This window comes from Phocoena phocoena, chromosome X (assembly GCF_963924675.1).
Source record: "Phocoena phocoena chromosome X, mPhoPho1.1, whole genome shotgun sequence".
NCBI classification, from domain to species: Eukaryota; Metazoa; Chordata; class Mammalia; order Artiodactyla; family Phocoenidae; genus Phocoena; species Phocoena phocoena.
In genome coordinates this window covers 33,102,530-33,121,890 of record NC_089240.1, presented here as the reverse complement: position 1 = coordinate 33,121,890, position 19,361 = coordinate 33,102,530, and the positions used below count along the sequence as shown (strand labels likewise).

General features: G+C 40.3%; 2 protein-coding genes across 2 annotated transcripts in view; both read right to left on the bottom strand.

Moving 5' to 3' along the window:
• The window catches only part of XK (X-linked Kx blood group antigen, Kell and VPS13A binding protein), a 51,914-nt gene extending 45,871 nt beyond the window's left edge, over nt 1–6,043 (bottom strand). The window contains exon 1 of the mRNA XM_065901243.1: nt 5,799–6,043. Within this exon, the coding sequence (XP_065757315.1) occupies nt 5,799–6,043 (245 nt within the window). The remainder of the gene's footprint in view (nt 1–5,798) is intronic.
• Nucleotides 6,044–17,934: 11,891 nt separating this feature from the next.
• Nucleotides 17,935–19,361, bottom strand: part of LANCL3 (LanC like family member 3) — a 94,893-nt gene continuing 93,466 nt past the window's right edge. The window contains exon 5 of the mRNA XM_065901239.1: nt 17,935–18,544. Within this exon, the coding sequence (XP_065757311.1) occupies nt 18,385–18,544 (160 nt within the window). The 3' untranslated portion in view covers nt 17,935–18,384. The remainder of the gene's footprint in view (nt 18,545–19,361) is intronic.

Sequence of the window (19,361 nt, the reverse complement as noted above, 5' to 3'; positions counted from 1 at the left end):
ACACACATTCACAAATGGATTGAGGGATTGATATAGGAATGGACAGATGTGTGAAATAAAACATTAACTGTAGAATCTAGGTGACAAGTACTTGGGTGTTCACCGTACAATTCTTTCAAGTTGTCTTCTGTATGTTTGTAAATTTTCATAACAAAATGTTGGGGAAAAGTATTTTTTTCCTAGGAATAAGAAAAACGTTCATGGCCTTAGGTTTAAAAATTGTTAAAGGACATTTCTTTCCCCAAACGTGCATTTTTATAACAACCTTATAATGCTGCCAGAAGATTTTATGGCTTCGTTTATTTTATTGAGTATTGTTAACTTTGTACTCTCACCTCGAGGCAACCAGGGCAACAAGAATACATGCATAATTCGAAAGAATAAAACCTGATGTAAGAAACGAAATGCAGGAACTTCTTTAGTAAATACAAAGTGGATGTATTTTGTGATTATTATCCTTGTTCGTTTGTTCCTGAGAGAAAAAGAGGTACGTAGTAGTATGGGGGGAAGGGGAGGGAGAGCGACAGGCAATTGTCTGCTACATTTTGTCCACTGGGGTCATGGACACTTTATTACATGAAAACATGTAAAACAGTGTGGACCAGCTTGTTCAGCTGAAAACAATGAAGTTCAAGGTTTTGAGTTCAAGTCCAGCTGATCCAACTGAATTTGTTCTGAGGAAAAACTCAAATCTATGACTGAGGACTGCTTGAGGCCTAGCAACTTTACACTGTTGGACCACTGACCACAACAAGGACTAGAAGACAGAATAAACTGACCATCTTCTTTATTCTCAAATATGTGATGAATGCAGATGCACTCTGCTAAGTGCTGTGGGGAATGCAAAGATAGCTGGATACCCGCCTCATTCAGAGGTGCTCACAATCTAAGCAAGAATATGGGACCTATACATAATAAGGATAATAAATAATTAATACAACTAATATTTATATAGCACTTTCAGTTTATAAGATATTTCTCATATATTTCCTCACTTAGAAAGAAAGCCTACTGCAAAAATTTGAATCATACCATTATTTGTAATAGCAAAATTCTCGAAATACTCTAAAGGTCCTCAAATAAAACAATGATTAAATAAATCCTAATATATGTATTCAATGAAATATTATCCAGTCCTTAAAATTGATAGTATACACATACATATACTGATATATAAAAATGTTTCCTATATTTGGTAAGCAAAAGGAGTAAATTACAATGGAATATATATAGAAAATTCCATTTTTAATAAAAAGAAAATTACATATATATACATACACACAAATCACACAAACATACACACCTATACACATAAATAGTGAAGTGCCTGAGCTGGCTCATACTGACTCATGAGACAATTAAGTAGTTTGGAATTTTTTTTTTTTTTTGGCTGCATTGGGTCTGTGTTGCTGCACACGGGCTTTCTCTAGTTGCAGCGAGCAGGGGCTACTCTTTGTTGCGGTGCACGGGCTTCTCATTGTGGTGGCTTCTCTTGTTGCAGAGCATGGGCTCTAGGCACACGGGCTTTAGTAGTTGCAGCATATGGGCTCAGTAGTTGTGGTACGCAGGCCCTAGAGCACACAAGCTCAGTAGTTGTGGCATATGGGCTTACTTGCTCGGCAGCATGTGGGATCTTCCCAGACCAGGGATTGAACCCACGTCCCCTGCACTGGCAGGCAGATTCTTAACCACTATCCTACCAGGGAAGCCCAATAGTTAGGAATTTTGTGAGCCAGTTCTTAAACAACTTCATAACTTGAAATAGGCCATAATGGAAATACTTAAATCACAGAAATCAGCAAATACTGCAAATCAGGGCTTCCACCCCTGCCCTGCCACCCCCAGACAGTTTACGGTTTACCAGCTTACCACTGTAAAAATATTAGTAAGGATATACAACAAAACATTAAGAATTGTTTTCTTTAGTTAGCTGGATTAGAACTTTAAAATTTTTTTAGTTGTACTTATCTGTTTTCTGCCCTTCTGTTGTTTCAACAACAAATATATTTTACTTGAATAATAAAATCAAGCTCAGAACTTTTTTTTTTCTTTTTTTTTTGCGGTACGCGGGCCTCTCACCGTTGTGGCCTCTCCCGTTGCGGAGCACAGGCTACGGACACGCAGGCTCAGTGGCCATGGCTCACGGGCCCAGCCGCTACGCGGCATGTGGGATCTTCCCGGACTGGGGCACGAACCCGCGTCCCCTGCATCGGCAGGCGGACTCTCAACCACTGCACCACCAGGGACGCCCAAGCTCAGAATTTTTAAAGACTAAAACAAACAAACAAGTGAAACACCAGCGCATGTTAAGAGCTGAATGAATAAAATGAAGGTTCAGAGGAAAAAGCAATTCTCTGGATGCTGAGGAGGGGCTGTGTTTAATGGAAAGCATTTGCAGTCTACCAATGGAAATGAAAGAAGGTCCCAGAAGGAGCTAATCACAGAGGTGGCCCTGAAACCCAGGTGTACCCCCTTGCAATCCACTGTTCTTCCCAACTAATAAAAATCTTAGCACAGAGTTTCACATGTAGTAGGTGTTTAATAAATTTGTGAAAGGCCCTAAGACTTCTGCTATTTGCCACTACTGGTTAAGAAAGCTGATAAGAAACACACTTTACTATTCTTCTTGGAATTCTGCAAGACTCATACAATTACTCCAAATGAGTTTTGTTTTGTTTTACTTGAGAAGTTGTCTAAATGTAGCCATAAATTAAGTATTTTCATCAAAATCATTCAAGGTAGTCTTTCAGTATTGTGTGGACCAAGGTTTGGCAAACATTTTCTGTATTTACAAAGAGTAAATATTTTAGGCTTTGCAGGCCCTGGTCTCTATCGCAACTACTCAACTCTGCCACTGTAGTGCAAAGGCAGCCACAAGACTACACAGAAACGAATGAGCATGGCTGTGTGCCAATAAAACTTTATTTACAAAAACAGGCCATAGGGGGATTTCACCTGTGGGACATAGTTTGCTGATTCCTAATGTAGGTAATCAGCAGGTTGATCTATTTTTTTTTCCACTTTATCCCATTTTCAAGCACCATAGTGGAAAGAGTTTATTCCTTAGCTGAAACCATGCATGTTGGTGTCAGCACAAATAATCTGTGGTACCAGAGACCCTCTAAGGTAGTTAATAAAAACACGTTTTCAAAAGAAATACTGATTATGATTTCCTATACGCCACGTTATCTTCCTATGACACACATGCTCTGAGAAGCTACACAAGAACCAAACTGGTTAAAAAGAAAGAAAAGCCACTTGCATAATCTCACTGAGCCTCAATTCTCAACTGTAAAAAAAAGATAATGACAGTTAGCTCACAAGGTTTTACAGTGGATGGAATTAAATACTGTATGTAAAAGCACTTTGCAAACAACAACAAGAAAACTCTTCAAATTTAGGCCATTATTATTTTAAAGTCTTTTGAAAGTTTACTAAAGAGCAAAGTAAAACGGTGAATCATCTTGCAATGTTCTATAAAAAATACTAGACTCACAGATATAGAGAACAAACTAGTGGTTGCCAGTGGGGAGAGGGAAGGGGGAGGGCCAATATAGGGGTAGGAGATTACGGGGTACAAACTATTAGGTATAAAATAAGCTATAAGGATATATTGTACAACATGGGCAATATAGCCTATATTTTATAATAACTATAATTGGAGTATAACCTTTAAAATTGTGAATCACTATATATTGTCCACCTGTAACTTATATAATATTGTATATCAACTATACTTGAATAAAAAAATTACTAGAACTTCTTAGCTTTTACTTTATAAAGCCAGATTTTTATGTACCATTTTTCCTCATTATACCAGTGAAGAAGAATGGGGGGAAATTCCTAGAACCTGTAACTCATTTATATTTACTCCTTCTCCCAGTTAATTTAAAAAGTTAACATAACTGTAAAAGAATGATAAACAAATTTTGCTGTTGTTAAGAGGTGCTTTTCCCCACTCTGGTTTTCCAGAATATCTATTATCATTCACAGTAAGATTGTCCTTAAAATAGAAAAAAATAAATTCAAGACATCATTCAATGTTTGTATTGTTCCAACCTAGGCTTAATGAGGAAACAACCCTTCAAACTGCAACTACAGTTTTAAATATAAGACTGATATAAATGAAATATGGTGCTCTCCCAATGCCTCCCTAAAGAAGGAGCGGGGCCTAGTTTGCAGTCTTTAGCCCGTAATTATTACAGTGTAATGTAATGCAGCTGAACTGAGTGAACTCAAAAACATCATCTCACCTAAAAAGAACATGAGTTTGGTTAGTTAGTACCCACCCCAAATTAAACAGAGCTAAATTATCCCAAAACAGTTTTAAAATATTACTAAGTTCAATCGATAAGAAGGGAAGAGAGACTCTCCTTTGTTTGGGGGAAATAATTTTGATCTTTATGTGAAGCTGATGTCTTAGAGTTAGAATAGAAGCAAACAGTCAGCTGGAAGAACTTGCAATAAGATATTAAGTCACACTAATACACAACATCAAGTTGCTTTTCTTTTCATCTGGAAGCTAAGAGGCTTGGAACCACAGTTTGCGTATCTCAGCGTGGGTCCAATATCTTCTAGAAAGAAATCAGCTGCATTAGAATGAAAGCGCCCTTGTTAACGGAAGCGGGTTGTTTATTCCTTTTTTTATGTTTTATTTTGCTTTTCCCCCAAAAAGACATTGACCCATTCAGAATTTTCTGGAAATAGGTCTCTTTATGGTGTTGAAACTTTATTTATAGTTCAGAAGTTATCTCTCCAAAGCACCAAACTTTCTTTCTTTAATAAAGTTAAAATATTTTTACTGTAAAAACTGAAACATGTAGAAAAGTATAATAAAAGAGTAAATGATGCACTTTTCTATATTTTTCAGGAGAAAATGAAAATCACCCATAACTCCATCATCCAGAAATTACTACTCTTGCGTCTCTGGCCTTTCCACCTCTTCCAATTCTTCTACCACCTACATCTAAAGTTCAGTATTATAAATTTGTTTCTAATCCAGATAGAAACCCTTTGTTTTGCTTTTCCTACAGAGATGAAAGATATCAAAACAACACATTTAAAACTCTCTTCATGGTCCTTAGATAAGCCAAACTCTACTTCATTACCAGGGATTTCTTTTTCTACTTGCTTTGTGTTAATACAGTTTAATTTCCAGAAATGTCACTAACAGTTTTTCTCAACGCCCAGCAAGTGTTGGGGTCTTCATGGCACTTGTGTTCCAACTTCATTGACTGCGTTTAGAAGTTAGGCAGGGGCCCGAAGACATTTCTACAACCCCGTATGTTACACATCCGAGAGAAAAGAAAGATGCGTGGATTTCTAGAGTCATGTATGTCATGTATGAGAATTACGTAAGTTAATATTTGTAAAAAGTGCAGAACAGTGCCTGGCACACTCCACGTGTTTGATCAATTTAAATTCAATCAGCTGTATACACTTCTACTCTAACGGCCATTTAGAACCCACTTCCTAAGGGCCCGTCACGACACAAACTCATCCTGCCAGATCTCACCTGATCTCAGGGAAAGCATGTCTTTTATGAGGTCGAAGTGTATAAAACTGACCTTTCTGTTCGTCAAATTCAGTTGACTATCAGCAATTTCCTACGCTCGCCCCTAACAGGAAGGCGGTACGCGCCGGCTCGATTCCCACTCCCCCAGGTTCCTGCCGCATTCCTGTGACAGCAACGGTGGAGCTCAGGAGCCGAGGGGCCGGCGTGGGCCCGGTCCGCGACTCCGGCCACCTGTCCCCTCCCCCGGGAGGCCCGACCCCGCCGCTGGGGGTCCCGCACGCACCTGAAGAGTGGCCCGAGCTGTAGCAGGTGCAGCAGCAGCACGAGCGGCCGGTCACGGCTGAAGTCGCGGTGCACGAAGAGGAGCGTGAGCTGCACAAGGGCGCAGGGCAGCAGTGAGAAGAGCAGCGTCAGCGCCTGCCACATGCCGTCCCCGCCCGAGCGGTAGGTGCTGCTCAGGTACAGCGCCGCCGTCGTCTCGGCCACGAACAGGAACACGGACGCCAGCACCGAGCCCGGGAATTTCATCTCCGCGCGTCAGCGGCGCGCACCGGCGACAGACGCGGCGGCGGTGGCGGTGGCGGTGGCGGCGGCGGCTGCCCCGGGGGCTCCCGGCATGCCCGGCCCCAACTGCTCCCGCGCTTTGCGTTGCCCGCCAAGGGCGCGAGACCCGGGCCCTGGAGCTGGGCCTGGGGTCAAGCAAACCCGCGGGGCTGGGGCGGGGCGCGCGGCCGGGTCGGGACACGCCCACGCGCACCGTGCGCCGCCCGCGCGCCTCAGTGCCAGCCGCGTCTCTGCGGTGACGAACCGTGGGCAGGCCGCGAACCTGCGCCCAGCTATAGACCGCGCGGAGCCCCACAGGAGGCGGCGGGCCCCGCCGGCTCCGCGCGCAGCCGCTGGGTCCTAGAGCCCTTTGGTCAGCGCTCGCGTGGGAAACCGTCACATCCCTTCGAAAACCCGCAGCCCATGGGGCCCGGAATCGGGGTCAGGATGCCTTTCCAGCCCAGTCTCTATTTTCTGGACCTAAATAACTCCTAATTCCTCAAAGAACCAGCGTTTCCGGTCACTTAAAAATAAGCAGACCACACAGATGCTTTTCAAAGTACAAGCACCCAGGATGTACCTTTTCACTGGGCCAAGTCTGAAGCATTGCTTCCAAGGTGAAAGAGCATCAGTGATAATCCCCAAGAGCCAACGCTCTTTCCCAGAAAAACTGCCTTCAAAATATATTCCTCGGGGCTTCCCTGGTGGCGCAGTGGTTGAGAGTCCCGTGGGCCATGGCCGCTGAGCCTGCGCGTCCGGAGCCTGTGCTCCGCAACCGGAGAGGCCACAGCAGTGAGAGGCCCACATACCGCTAAAAATAAATAAATAAATAAATAATAAATAAATAAATAAATAATCCTCTGTGGGCTTCCCTGGTGGCGCAGTGGTTGAGAATCTGCCTGCCAATGCAGGGGACACGGGTTCGAGCCCTGGTCTGGGAAGATCCCGCATGCTGCAGAGCAACTAAGCCCGTGAGCCACAACTACTGAGCCTGCGCGTCTGGAGCCTGTGCTCTGCAACAAGAGAGGCCACGATAGTGAGCGGCCCGCGCACCGCGATGAAGAGTGGCCCCCGCTCGCCGCAACTAGAGAAAGCCCTCGCACAGAAACCAAGACCCAACACAGCCAAAAATAAAAATGAATAAATAAGTTAAAAAAAATATATATATATATATATTCCTCTGTAAGTGATTAAATCAGCCAGGCGAAGACCAGGACCTAATAAGGAAACGGTTTTCTAGCCCACGCCATATCTCCCTCTACTTGCTGCTGTGTGCCAGCCCCAAGACTAACACAGTTCCTTTTCACTTTTTGGAACTGTGACAATCTTCTGCACATCAGGATGGGGTCAGCCCACCGTTGTCGCTCAGAGCTTGAGCAGTCACTAAACCTCTCTACAACTCGGGTTCTAACTGTTCCATAAGAAACTAGACTTGAATAATTGCAAGATACCTTTCCCTGCTGAAATTAGGTGATTTCATCCATCTTCAGGCATCTCTTGCATTTTTCTATTTAGGAATATGATGGCAACACAAATAAAATGTGAAGATTCAGTAGGAATCAAGACAAAAATTGTAGAGAGAGAGCACATGAAGGGCTGTTTTTCTTCATTCTTCTGTGGCATGGGAAAATCTATTTATAAGAGTTAAGGGGAGGTATTCAGCTCACAGCTAAGTGCCAGGCCCATTCTCTAAAAGGATTACTAATATCTATTTATAGAAACCAGCAGGTCATCATGTCCTGGATCAAGATACACACACTGTCACAAGAACAGAATAGGCAGCAACACTCCACAGAGTATTCGTGTAATATTTTATTTGACACTGTCTTAAGTGTTAAAGGAAAAATCAATTTGTAGCTTAAAATTATTAGAACACAATATTTAGCATTAGATTTTATTTTTAAGGCAAAGGATTATCACAGGTTTTATATTATTAAGTAAACTACATAAATATGTGAGGGGCAATAAGCCAATAAATAACGTTGCTTGAAACACTACAGAGTCCAGTTTATGGCGTATTATTTTCTACAGTACAAAACAAATATAGAAAACACATTTGGAAAGATCACAGTGTTCAGAACATTGTAACAGCAGTTTTAAAGACAGTGAGGTGCATCTCTAAGCTTCTGACTCAACCCTGCTTCCAAAGAGATTTCACTATACCATGCACTGTGAGCAAGTCCCTCACCTAAGGGGAGGCAACATCAACTGACTGTAGCACTTGCCCTTCCAGGAACAATCAATAACAAAAAATCTGATGAGCATTGGCAAGTTGATCCTTTTCAATCTGCACACCAGCTAACTGGCCCCAGTGACTATGTCTTTATGTATTATCGTTTGCCATTTTGTTCTTGAGAATAATGTATACATTCAAGCTTATGATTGCTAGTTTCCCTGTCAAATACCTAAATGGATTTTGACTAAAGATCGACTGAATGTCACGTATTGCATTATACTTTCTTGCTTGGACTGAAATACCCATTATTTTCTTAAAATATTATATACACAATAATAGACAGCTAGAAAGTGGTTTTTGGGTATAATAATATGTAATATATCAGAATACTTGAGAATTTGGTTTTATTATAAAATACAGTACTACAACATTTTGTGATATGGCCAAGTATCTGACAGAATGTTCTGCTCTAAATTTAGATCTAACTGCTACAGATACGTCTTTGAAAGCGCTTCAAAGTACCCCTAAAGAAATATAATAATTAGCAATAGGTCGTAGAACCTGTTTTTGGCAAAAAAGGCATTTTTGAAGAAGCCTCTCATTTTGTGTGCAAGACTTTCAACATTTTAGTTATATACAACACATAACGGGTGTGGGATTTAATGCTATTGGAAATTAGAATTTTAAAGTCATGATAACTAACCTGTATTATTTGGTGTATTTTAAAATAAATTTATGTTTTTAACTGCATTTGTGCTGAGGCAAATGTAAAGAGTACAATTTTATTAATAATACGAATTTATTGAGCAGTTCTTCAAAATTCAATAGTACTTTAAATAATAGTATATATTCATTTCTAAATACAGTTAGGAATAAGCAGTTATATTCTATGGACAGATTATTTTTTTGCATCCCCCCCAAATAATTAAGGAATTACACTAGTTTACTAGTGAATGTGAAATGTATCATTAGAGAGGTGAGCTTTTTTTTTTTCTCCAGTGATACAATCATATTTCTGTAAGTGTTGTGAATTGTGCAAAAAAATCTTTTTGGTGAAGTAAATTCTATTCACTTGGGAAATGCACATTCCAAAACTAGCACGTGGTGTTTGGCTAGTCCCCAGTATATGGCTTTGCTAAATGATTTCCCCTAATAGTTGGATTCTACAAAATCCATTTTAAAAATTTGTGTTAATTTAGCGCCATTAAATCCATGAGATTAAAATTCAGACTTCTTTTCCAAGTAGAGCTCCCCGAGATGTTCAAAGTTGGGAAGGCTGTTACCTTTCTAGGGAATGGGCTGCCCCTCCTAATCAGACAGATTCTAAAGCCAAACTTTTGCACTTAGAATGTTCCACTCCTACTTCTGGAAAGCCTATGTGAAACTCATGGTATAATTTGTGTTTTCAAGAGCGAAGGGATTCTACTGCTACTAGAGTCTTCAGAAGACATCTCTAATATTGAAATACTAAAGTGCTGAAAAACAGAGACAAAACAGATCATTTAAATCAATCTTATTTAAATACATCCACATATAAGCATTACTACAGTCAACTTGGACCAAATTCAGCGATAGAAGTTATTTAACTGGTAATTGCCACTTAAGTACAGATCGTAAAACAAAACTTACGGGGGCAGCTTCAGAGGTCCCACTAAAACAAAGGCAAAAAGATCATTTGCTAAAGATTGACAGTTGTCAAGTATAGTGTATATCTTCTTCAAACTGATTGCTATCACAACTACTTTACACACTTTACAATAACAGTACACATTAAAGCATGTAAATTAACACCACACACAAAATATTTTTTAAAAAAGCATTAGCAGGAACGGTATTACTGTACTTATGAAACTGTATTCTGTGTTTACACAGATACACATTCAGATGTTTCTCCCCTCATCTTTGTAGAGTGCTCATCATTTCTGAAAGAATGAGAGGAAGGTGTGTATTTGGGTACTTTCTGAAAATCTGTGTCCACATACAAGACATTACAGCCATCTGCCGGTTTCAATTTAGTAGGTGGTTCTAGATCAAGAAGACATATCTTGGCTCTCGGGTGATTCTGAATACAAAGAATAAGTAGAGATAGGCTCTGAAAAGGCTGGAGGAAGGGAAGACACAGTTTTCCTTACGCAGAGACACTTGTGGCAATTTCCAGAATTCTCGTCCCCAAAAGTGTAGTAAAGAATGACCTCAGATTTTTGTGAGGGCAAGATAATTAATAGGGATAAATACTCAGGGACAGAACCATTGTTCTGGTATCTTTCATGGGCCTGGCGGGGTAAGCGCGGGGGAGGCTTGCAAGGGGTGTTAGAACACCTCGGGAGGAAAAAAAATATTATAAGCATACCATAAATGTACCATGCCAGACTAACCATGTTGTTATAGTGGTAGCTGGGTAACAGTCACACTCAGGAGGTGGAACCCTACAGACACAGAAGCCAACTTCCAATAGGCTCCTTTACCCAAGAGAGTTTTCTCAGACTCTGTGCTATGTTAGCACACCATGTAAATCTCCAAAAGGGGGTACTAGAATAGAACCTCCCTAACTTATTTCATCACCGAATCTATTTTTCCACAGCTCTTGATCCTAGTGTCCTACACTTGGGGAAACACCACAGTACTCAAGTAACATGTAGCGTTTGGTTTCCTTTTTCTCTTGTAACAACGAAAATACACATACGCTGTAGGAGGACCTTCTCAATACTGTGAAACGGCAGAGGGATGCTAGCCCTGCTGTCCAACGCAACAGCCAACCCACATGTGGCTCTTAAGCACTTGAAGTGTGGCTAGTCTGATTGGAGGTGTGTAGTAAGTGTAAAATATACACCAGATTTTGAAGAGTCAGTACCCAAAACTGTCAAATATCTCATTAATAACTCTATATTGATTACATGTTGAAATGATAATATTTTGGATAGACTGAGTTAAATCAAGAGTCACATCATTAAAGTTAATTTCACTTTTTTTGCACTTTTAATGTGGCTGCTAGAAAATTTTAAAACTACATATGTGGCTCACATTTGCGGCTCTATTTGTGAAACTCACATCTGTTCTCTTCTACAAGATGGCTACTAATGGCTTTAACCTGGCAGCAGAAGTTTTAATGAAAGTGAATGCTTAAGATAGACAACTCGAAGTATAACTAGAGCCCTCATTAAATACGTGGTAATTTTTTAGAGAGCAGTTAACACACAATGAAGAGCCCCTCATTCATGTTTACGCTTGCATATATCTGTTCGTTCAGATACATCTCCGAGCTAAATATGGGGTTTTATTTCATATGTGATTCTGACTCTCAGTCAGTCTCTCTCCCTCCCTCTCTCTCTCTTTCACACTCACACAGACACACACACAAACTATTTCCTATAGGGACAAAAAAAAAAAAAAACCCAAACAGGAAACAAACAGGAAGTCCTTGCAAACTGTGTTTTCACCGTCTTTGGCAGTCAAGGCTTGTGTATCTTTTCCCCCCTCTCCCTCTCCTTCCTGGATATTGTGTGTGGAGGAGAAAGGCAAGGAAAGAAAGGGTCATCTGCTCTTTTAATCATGCTATTCACCAACCCCCATCCCTGGCAAAGAATAAAAATATGGATGACTTGGTTTTCATTTTAAATTATTTTTTCAAATTCGGTTCAGGGGGGTAATGGGTACACAAACGCAAAAGAGGTGCAGGAAATTCTGCAGATAAGGGACTTTGCCATTTGTGGAGAAGTCCACGTGGAAAAGACAAGCTTCAGTACTTAGAGAAAATAAAAACAAATATATTTTCCACCCCACAGGCATCATCCATCAGGCCTCAATTCATTACCACTTGCAATTAAAGAAACAAGGAGAGAGAGGGCACCCTCCCTCAGTATGAGATTTATGATAATGCAGGAGGCCCAGATATTTAATGTAGCATGATTTTTTTTTTAATTTTCCCCACAGCAGTACAAATAAAATGACCAGGTTTCTTTATGGAGGAGAAGCAGGATAAACACGGCCGCTGTTCTCCTCTCCTGAACAGCTGTACCCCGGCTAGCCTGTCTTGGACCTGTGATCTGACTGCAGAATGGGTCCAACTCCTTCTGCTGCTGACCTTGAGATCGGCCCTTCCACCCAGAGGGGAGTCCAGCCTTCCTGAGCCTGGAGCTCTTAGCTACCAACTGACATGGATGGAAGAGATAAGGAGAAAGCCTGCCCTCCCAGGTGACAGGAGGTCACATGATTAACCAGACACAGAAAAAAAAAAATCAGAACCTACTATTTAAGAGAAGGACAAGAAGTTGCTGAATCAGGGGTGGTTTGGGATTAGTGGTCCCATGAAGCAATAAAACCCATGACTAAAATGACTTTTTTTTTAACATCTTTATTGGAGTATAATTGCTTTACAATGGCGTGTTAGTTTCTGCTGTATAACAAAGTGAATCAGTTATACACATACATATGTTCCCATATCTCTTCCCTCTTGTGTCTCCCTCCCTCCCTCCCTCCCACCCTCCCTATCCCACCCCTCTAGGTGGTCACAAAGCACCAAGCTGATATCCCTGTGCTATGCGGCTGCTTCCCACTAGCTAGCTATTTTACGTTTGGTAGTGTGTATATGTCCATGCCACTCTCTCACTTCGTCCCAGCTTACCCTTCCCCCTCCCCATATCCTCAAGTCCATTCTCTAGTAGGCCTGTGTCTTTATTCCCATTTTACCCCTAGGTTCTTCATGACCTTTTCTTTTCTTTTTTTTTTCTTAGATTCCATATATATATATGTGTTAGCATACGGTATTTTTCTCTTTCTGACTTACTTCACTCTGTATGACAGACTCTAGGTCCAATCACCTCACTACAAATAACTCAATTTCATTTCTTTTTATGGCTAATATTCCATTGTATATATGTGCCACATCTTCTTTATCCATTGATCTGTTGATGGACACTTAGGTTGCTTCCATGTCCTGCCTATTGTAAATAGAGCTGCAATGAACACTGTGGTACATGACTCTTTTTGAATTATGGTTTTCTCAGGGTATATGCACAGGAGTGGGATTGCTGGGTCGTATGGTAGTTCTATTTGTAGTTTTTTAAGGAACCTCCATACTGTTCTCCACAGTGGCTGTATCTTTACATTCCCACCAACAGTGCAAGAGGGTTCCTTTTCTCCACACCTTCTCCAGCATTTATTGTTTCTAGATTTTTTGATGATGGCCATTCTGACCGGTGTGAGATGATATCTCATTGTAGTTTTGATTTGCATTTCTCTAATGATTAATGATGCTGAGCATTCTTTCACGTGCTTGTTGGCAGTCTGTATATCTTCTTTGGAGAAATGTCTATTTAGGTCTTCTGCCATTTTTGGATTGGGTTGTTTGTTTTTTTGTTATTGAGCTGCATGAGCTGCTTATAAATTTTGGAGATTAATCCTTCGTCAGTTGCTTCATTTGCAAATATTTTCTCCCATTCTGAGGGTTGTCTTTTGCTCTTGTTTATGGTTTTCTTTTTCTGTGCAAAAGCTTTGAAGTTTCATTAGGTCCCATGTGTTTATTTTTGTTTTTATTTCCATTTCTCTAGGAGGTGGGTCAAAAAGGATCTTGCTGTGATTTGTGTCATAGAGTGTTCTGCCTATGTTTTCCTCTAAGAGTTTGATAGTGTCTGGCCTTACATTTAGGTCTTTAATCCATTTTGAGCTTATTTTTGTGTATGGTGTTAGGGAGCGTTCTAATTTCATACTTTTACATGTACCTGTTCAGTTTTCCCAGCACCACTTATTGAAGAGGCTGTCTTTTCTCCACTGTATATTCTTGCCTCCTTTATCAAAGATAAGGCGACCATATGTGCGTGGGTTTATCTCTGGGCTTTCTATCCTGTTCCATTGATCTATATTTCTGTTTTTGTGCCAGTACCATACTGTCTTGATTACTGTAGCTTTGTAGTATAGAAGATGACTGGTTTTTAGCAGCATTAAACGTGCCTCCACAACTCACGCTGAGATGCTGGGCTGAGGCAAGCTTTCCTCCACCCACCCCCTTGCCTGCCTTCTCATTTGCTTTCCTTGCCAAGTTTATACCAAAATCACCTGGCCTTGGCGAATATGAGGCTTCGTCATTTTTCTGTCGATTTGGGACAGTGTTTCTTTCCACGTCCCCAAAGGAAGGCCTTATATGCCGTGGAGAGTATATTTCTATTGCTCCATGTCATGCAGTTCTGAGGCCTGAATTAAAGTGCAGACCAAACTCAACCCCAAATTACTTTATTTCCCAGTTCATGTTTTCTCTGCAGACCTAGCCTGCAGCTCCTTTTCTCAAGTTACTGGCACTGTAATCCTTTGTTTCTAGTGAGCAAAATAAGTATTTCCATTAAAAGGAGCTCCCCAGCGAACCAGCCTATTCCTTTTTACTCAGCCCCAGTGAATCAGAACTTTCTGAGGCACAAATGCTATAGTCAGGATTGGTTCTAGAATATAAAGAACATACTTTGTTTTTACCCATCAAGTGATCCAGACTCCAAGCTCTGCATCCAGACAGGGAGATTCCATTTGGCTGAAATGCCTACTTGAAGTCATAATCGAGCATGGTTTTGTATGCACGTAATAGGTACTTAAAATATAGCCTTCCTTTTAAACATATAAAGGACCTGCCTATTATAAAACTCTCTTATATCCATTTTATCACTGACTACCCTGTGAGGTGGAGAGGGTGATGGTGATGATGATGGTGATTATAGCTGCCCATGGAGGTCACCGAGCAAGGATTTGAGATTTCCAAAACAGGGCTCTTTGCATTACTAATATTTTTTCTTTTAATCATGTGTTCCCTGAACATGGCTATAAATCACAAACTTACATTTGTTGCATTGAAATTATTGAGATTTGCTCTCTACAGAAATGGAAACAATTTGAACACTGTCTTGATTAAAACCTTTAGTGTGTCAAAGAAAGTTAAAGATACAAATTGCCATGGAAAAGTTCCAATTTAGCACAGGCCAAGAAAATGACTCTGTTTCTCAGAGTTATCAGAAAGTGAATACAATTATCTTAATAGTGTAGTCAATTACCTAAAGAAGCACAGGGGAATATATGCTCTCAAACCTCTGTTCTCAGTTACCAGGTTACAAATGGAATAAAAAAGTAAAATCTGATGACTGAAATGGGATTAGGCAAAATAAAGATACATGGGGGGGGGGTACATGAAAGAGAAGATACATAATTTTGTTAATGAAACAAAATACACGGAGTTGTAATATTTTCCAAAACTTCCTGTTCTCCAAGTATAAGGCAGTCTCCCCCATTGTTGAGAGATTCTTTCAATCTATCCTCAAATTTCCACTGTTACCTTCAGGTTTATAATTGTTCATATCACATATAGTAAATAACATTAAAGTTATACTAGTGGTGGTGAAAATACCCTCATAGCCTTCAAGAGGCAACACACTTCAGTGCTATTCAAAAAAGGATATTACATTGAAGGGAACAGGTTGGTTAATTAAGCAAGAAGTGACATGCCACACTTTTCTACAGCAACACTAAAGGGTCTTTTTCCCACTTCTTGGGAAAACAAGATATTAGAAGACCTACCCAAACTTGTAATTCTACTCTCAGGAAAATAAAAACGATCGACATGTTTAAGTGCTAAACAAGCTTACCCTTGTTTCTAATTTACTGAGGTGTCAATTCATAAAGACACAAACATGGCCTTTTCTTGGATTTGACAAAATGGTTGCCTTTCCACAACGATTAGCACAACAACATCATAGTTACCATACTGGACCTTAGAAGGGCAGGTGAGCAGAAATGAATCCAGTTTTTCTGAAGTTCCTAGAGATGAAACTGGTATGTTGAGCTAGATTATCACTTCTTAGTGCTTAGGTTTTAAGGATGAATGGTGGAAGGATCAGCAAACAGAAACAGAAGCTAACTTCCTAGGGTATTTTGTTCACTGCTGTATCCCCAGGTTCTAGTCTAGAATACCAAATACATACACGTGGGAAGTGAAACCCTGGGTCTGAATCCTCATTCTGCCCCTTCCTAACTGTGAGACTTTGGATCAATTACATAAATCACCTTGAAGGGTTGCTGGACGATGAAAAACGCATGCGTTCTATAAAGCCCTGTATATTGAATGCTTATTACCGTCAGCCTATAGGGGTCAGATGAAATGAATTTAAATCCAGATGGTGGAAAGCAGCTACCACTATCATTTCAAAAGGAGACTACTTTGTAGAAGGCATTTTGTCTTAAGGCTTTCTGAGAGGTCCTTGACCATTCATGAAAGAACTTGTAGAACCCAACTTTGGGAGTCACCTGAAAGCTGCTATTTATGTGGTATTGCCCCAATCTGAGTATGTTCAAAGATGAACAATTGAGGCCAATTTTATATACTTATATCTGAGGATGTGAAAATGAAACAATGAGCTACAAACATACATGCTTTTCAAAACCACTTTGTCCTAGTTCTGATGAGTGCAAACATAAAGAGAGTCAGAAAATATCCAGACAGTTCTTACCTTTCTTCAGCCCCAGATTATTTGAGAATCTTGTGAATGCTAGAGATCCTCTTCCCAAAAAAAAGAGCGCACGCGCACACGCGCACGCTCACACACACACACACACACACACACACACACAATTTTTAGGCAACAAAATATTCCCCAACTCCTCCCAAAGTTCATCTATGAATCAAGAAGTTAGGAACTACTGAACTGAATAAGCGCTTAGGTATCTATCTATCTATCTATCTAGATACATATCTAGATATATATACATCCTGATGTAAACCTAAGCACTTAATGATACATATTCTACATCTATCACGTATATCCAAATATTTAATGACTATTTAAATAATTGTTAAACCTTATACAGTATGCAATTCCCTCCTCACTCTGATATATGTAATTGACACTGGCCAAATTCTAGAAAATGGATAAACTCGTGTTCTGAGTATTGAAGTGACAGATGCTCCCACAACGTTCTGGAAACACTATTTACTTGAAGTAGTTTTACAGCTTCTATGTGTTTATGGCAGGGCTGAATTTAATATGACAACTTGGCTCACTGGGTATTGTAGACAAATTCTAGTGGAGCCTGTGTCTTGGAGGGTAAGGTGATCAGCCAGGGAGTTCTCGCATCTCTTAATCTTACAGTATAAAATTGAGCAGTGTTCTTTTCATAATCACTGGTCCCTTTCTAGGCCACTGTGTGCCTGTCCCAGGGGACACAGTATTCCATCCAAGGCGGAAATGACCCACCTTCATAGTGGTTACCCTGATCTTTGAGATGAGTGATTTTTTCCATGAGTATATTTTACAGTTCAGCTAATAGCTTCATAGGGATTACATAAGCATTTAAAAAATTACTCACAATAGACAGTACACAGCTTATGCTTCAAATTGAGAAAAACACTTGACAGTATAACACTTGCTACGGTATTTGCTAGCCTGTGAATTTTGCTATTCTAATTGAGCTTTCGGAAAGAAAAAGGAACCCAGGAAGAGAGACGCTCTAAGACCCAAGGGAACTTGGAATTTGGGGGTTTAAACTAAGTTATGATATGATCTCTTTAAAGTGCCCAGGGTAATGATAAAAAATAGAGATTCATATGCAAATTTATCCATTCATTTAAAACCATGAATTTCAATAAGTAAAGGCAAAGGACAACCAAGAATTTCCCTTTTTGTCCTTCGGCAACCTGACACGTCCCTCCTAGCAGTTTTAGCTGGGCAATTACTTTAGTTTTCTGATCGTCTCTATTTCTGAATTTAGGGGTGGAGGGCACCCACAAATGGTCAAATTCTCTCTCCAATTGCAAAGGTATTTTTGGCATTTCATTGCCATAGTCCACATTTCAATTTTGTTTTCTATCCCGCAAGTGAAAGACAGATGATTTCTCTTTCCCTTTTTCCTCTGATCTCTGGTCTCACATCTATACCCTGAACTATTCCATCTCTAGGGGTTTTAGAAGAGTCGTGGTGTCTTTATGTTTGCAGGTTCTCACGCGGTTCTCCCTTCAATCAGGTATCATGTTGCCTTCACCTGCATGCTCCCTCCCTTCCGACAGCAATGTTAAGGCTCATGGTTGTGATACCATTGAATGTGGCTTATGTGGAAACTGCCTCAGGTAGTAAGCTCAGGAAATCTCAGGAACCTTCTGCAGGGCCACGGTGGGACACGGAGCCTTCTAAACAAAGACGCTGAAGAGAGGGAACTCAGCCTGGTTGGGCTGCAGCAGATCGATCAGAAAGCACACCGTCCCGGAGAAGCCTTCATACAAGCTGTATATACTTTCAAGAACCCGGGAACCAGCCTTGAATTCCTCGGTAAATAAAAATTCAGCAAACCTAAGAGAAGGAGAAAATATGAACAGTTTTCACATGAGTGTTTCCACATTACTGGCCCTGGGTTGCTTCTTCCTCCTCTCCACTAAGTTCAAGTTTTAGCATCATTCTCTTTCCAGACGTGTATAATATCTTAAGGAAGCCTTCTTCCCTGTTAAAAAACGGAGAAGCCATTATGCCATTGTGTATGTTTCACAACAGATCATGTTGGCAAGCAAATTCAACTATTTTCAGCATTTGCAAAGCAAAGCAGTTTCTGAGGATTTCATTCCTTCTGTCATCCGATAATTAAAAGTAAAAAAGACAGATAAATAGCCATACTTTTATTTATCTTGAATAGAAGCAAGCTGATATAGGTCTCTGCCTTTAAAAAAAGTAAATATGCTGTGTTTCTGCAGGCATATTATTTCTGAGCTAGGTTTCATTTATATGTGACAGAGAGCAGAGACTGAAAATAAATGGGCAAGATTTTATACAATCTGTGCTTTGGGCAAACAAAAGAATAAGATGAATGGGAAAAGGCAAGCAACATTTTATAATCATGACATCAAACAGCAAACTCAGCTACAAGATAGATTATTTTTAGGACACCTGCCTTAAAAATAAATCACTGACCTCCAAATTCTCTATGAGAGATCTTTTTTTCTTTTACCTGTATTTGCCACAAAGCCTATTCAAATCATTTATAATGAGTAACATTTTTAGTAGCTTACAGGTTTTAAAGTGCTGTCACCTCTTTACAGACTTGCTCTACCCATTCCCATCAACAACAAACATAATCACCAATTCAGAGGCTAGAGCTCACAGGTTGAAAAGACCT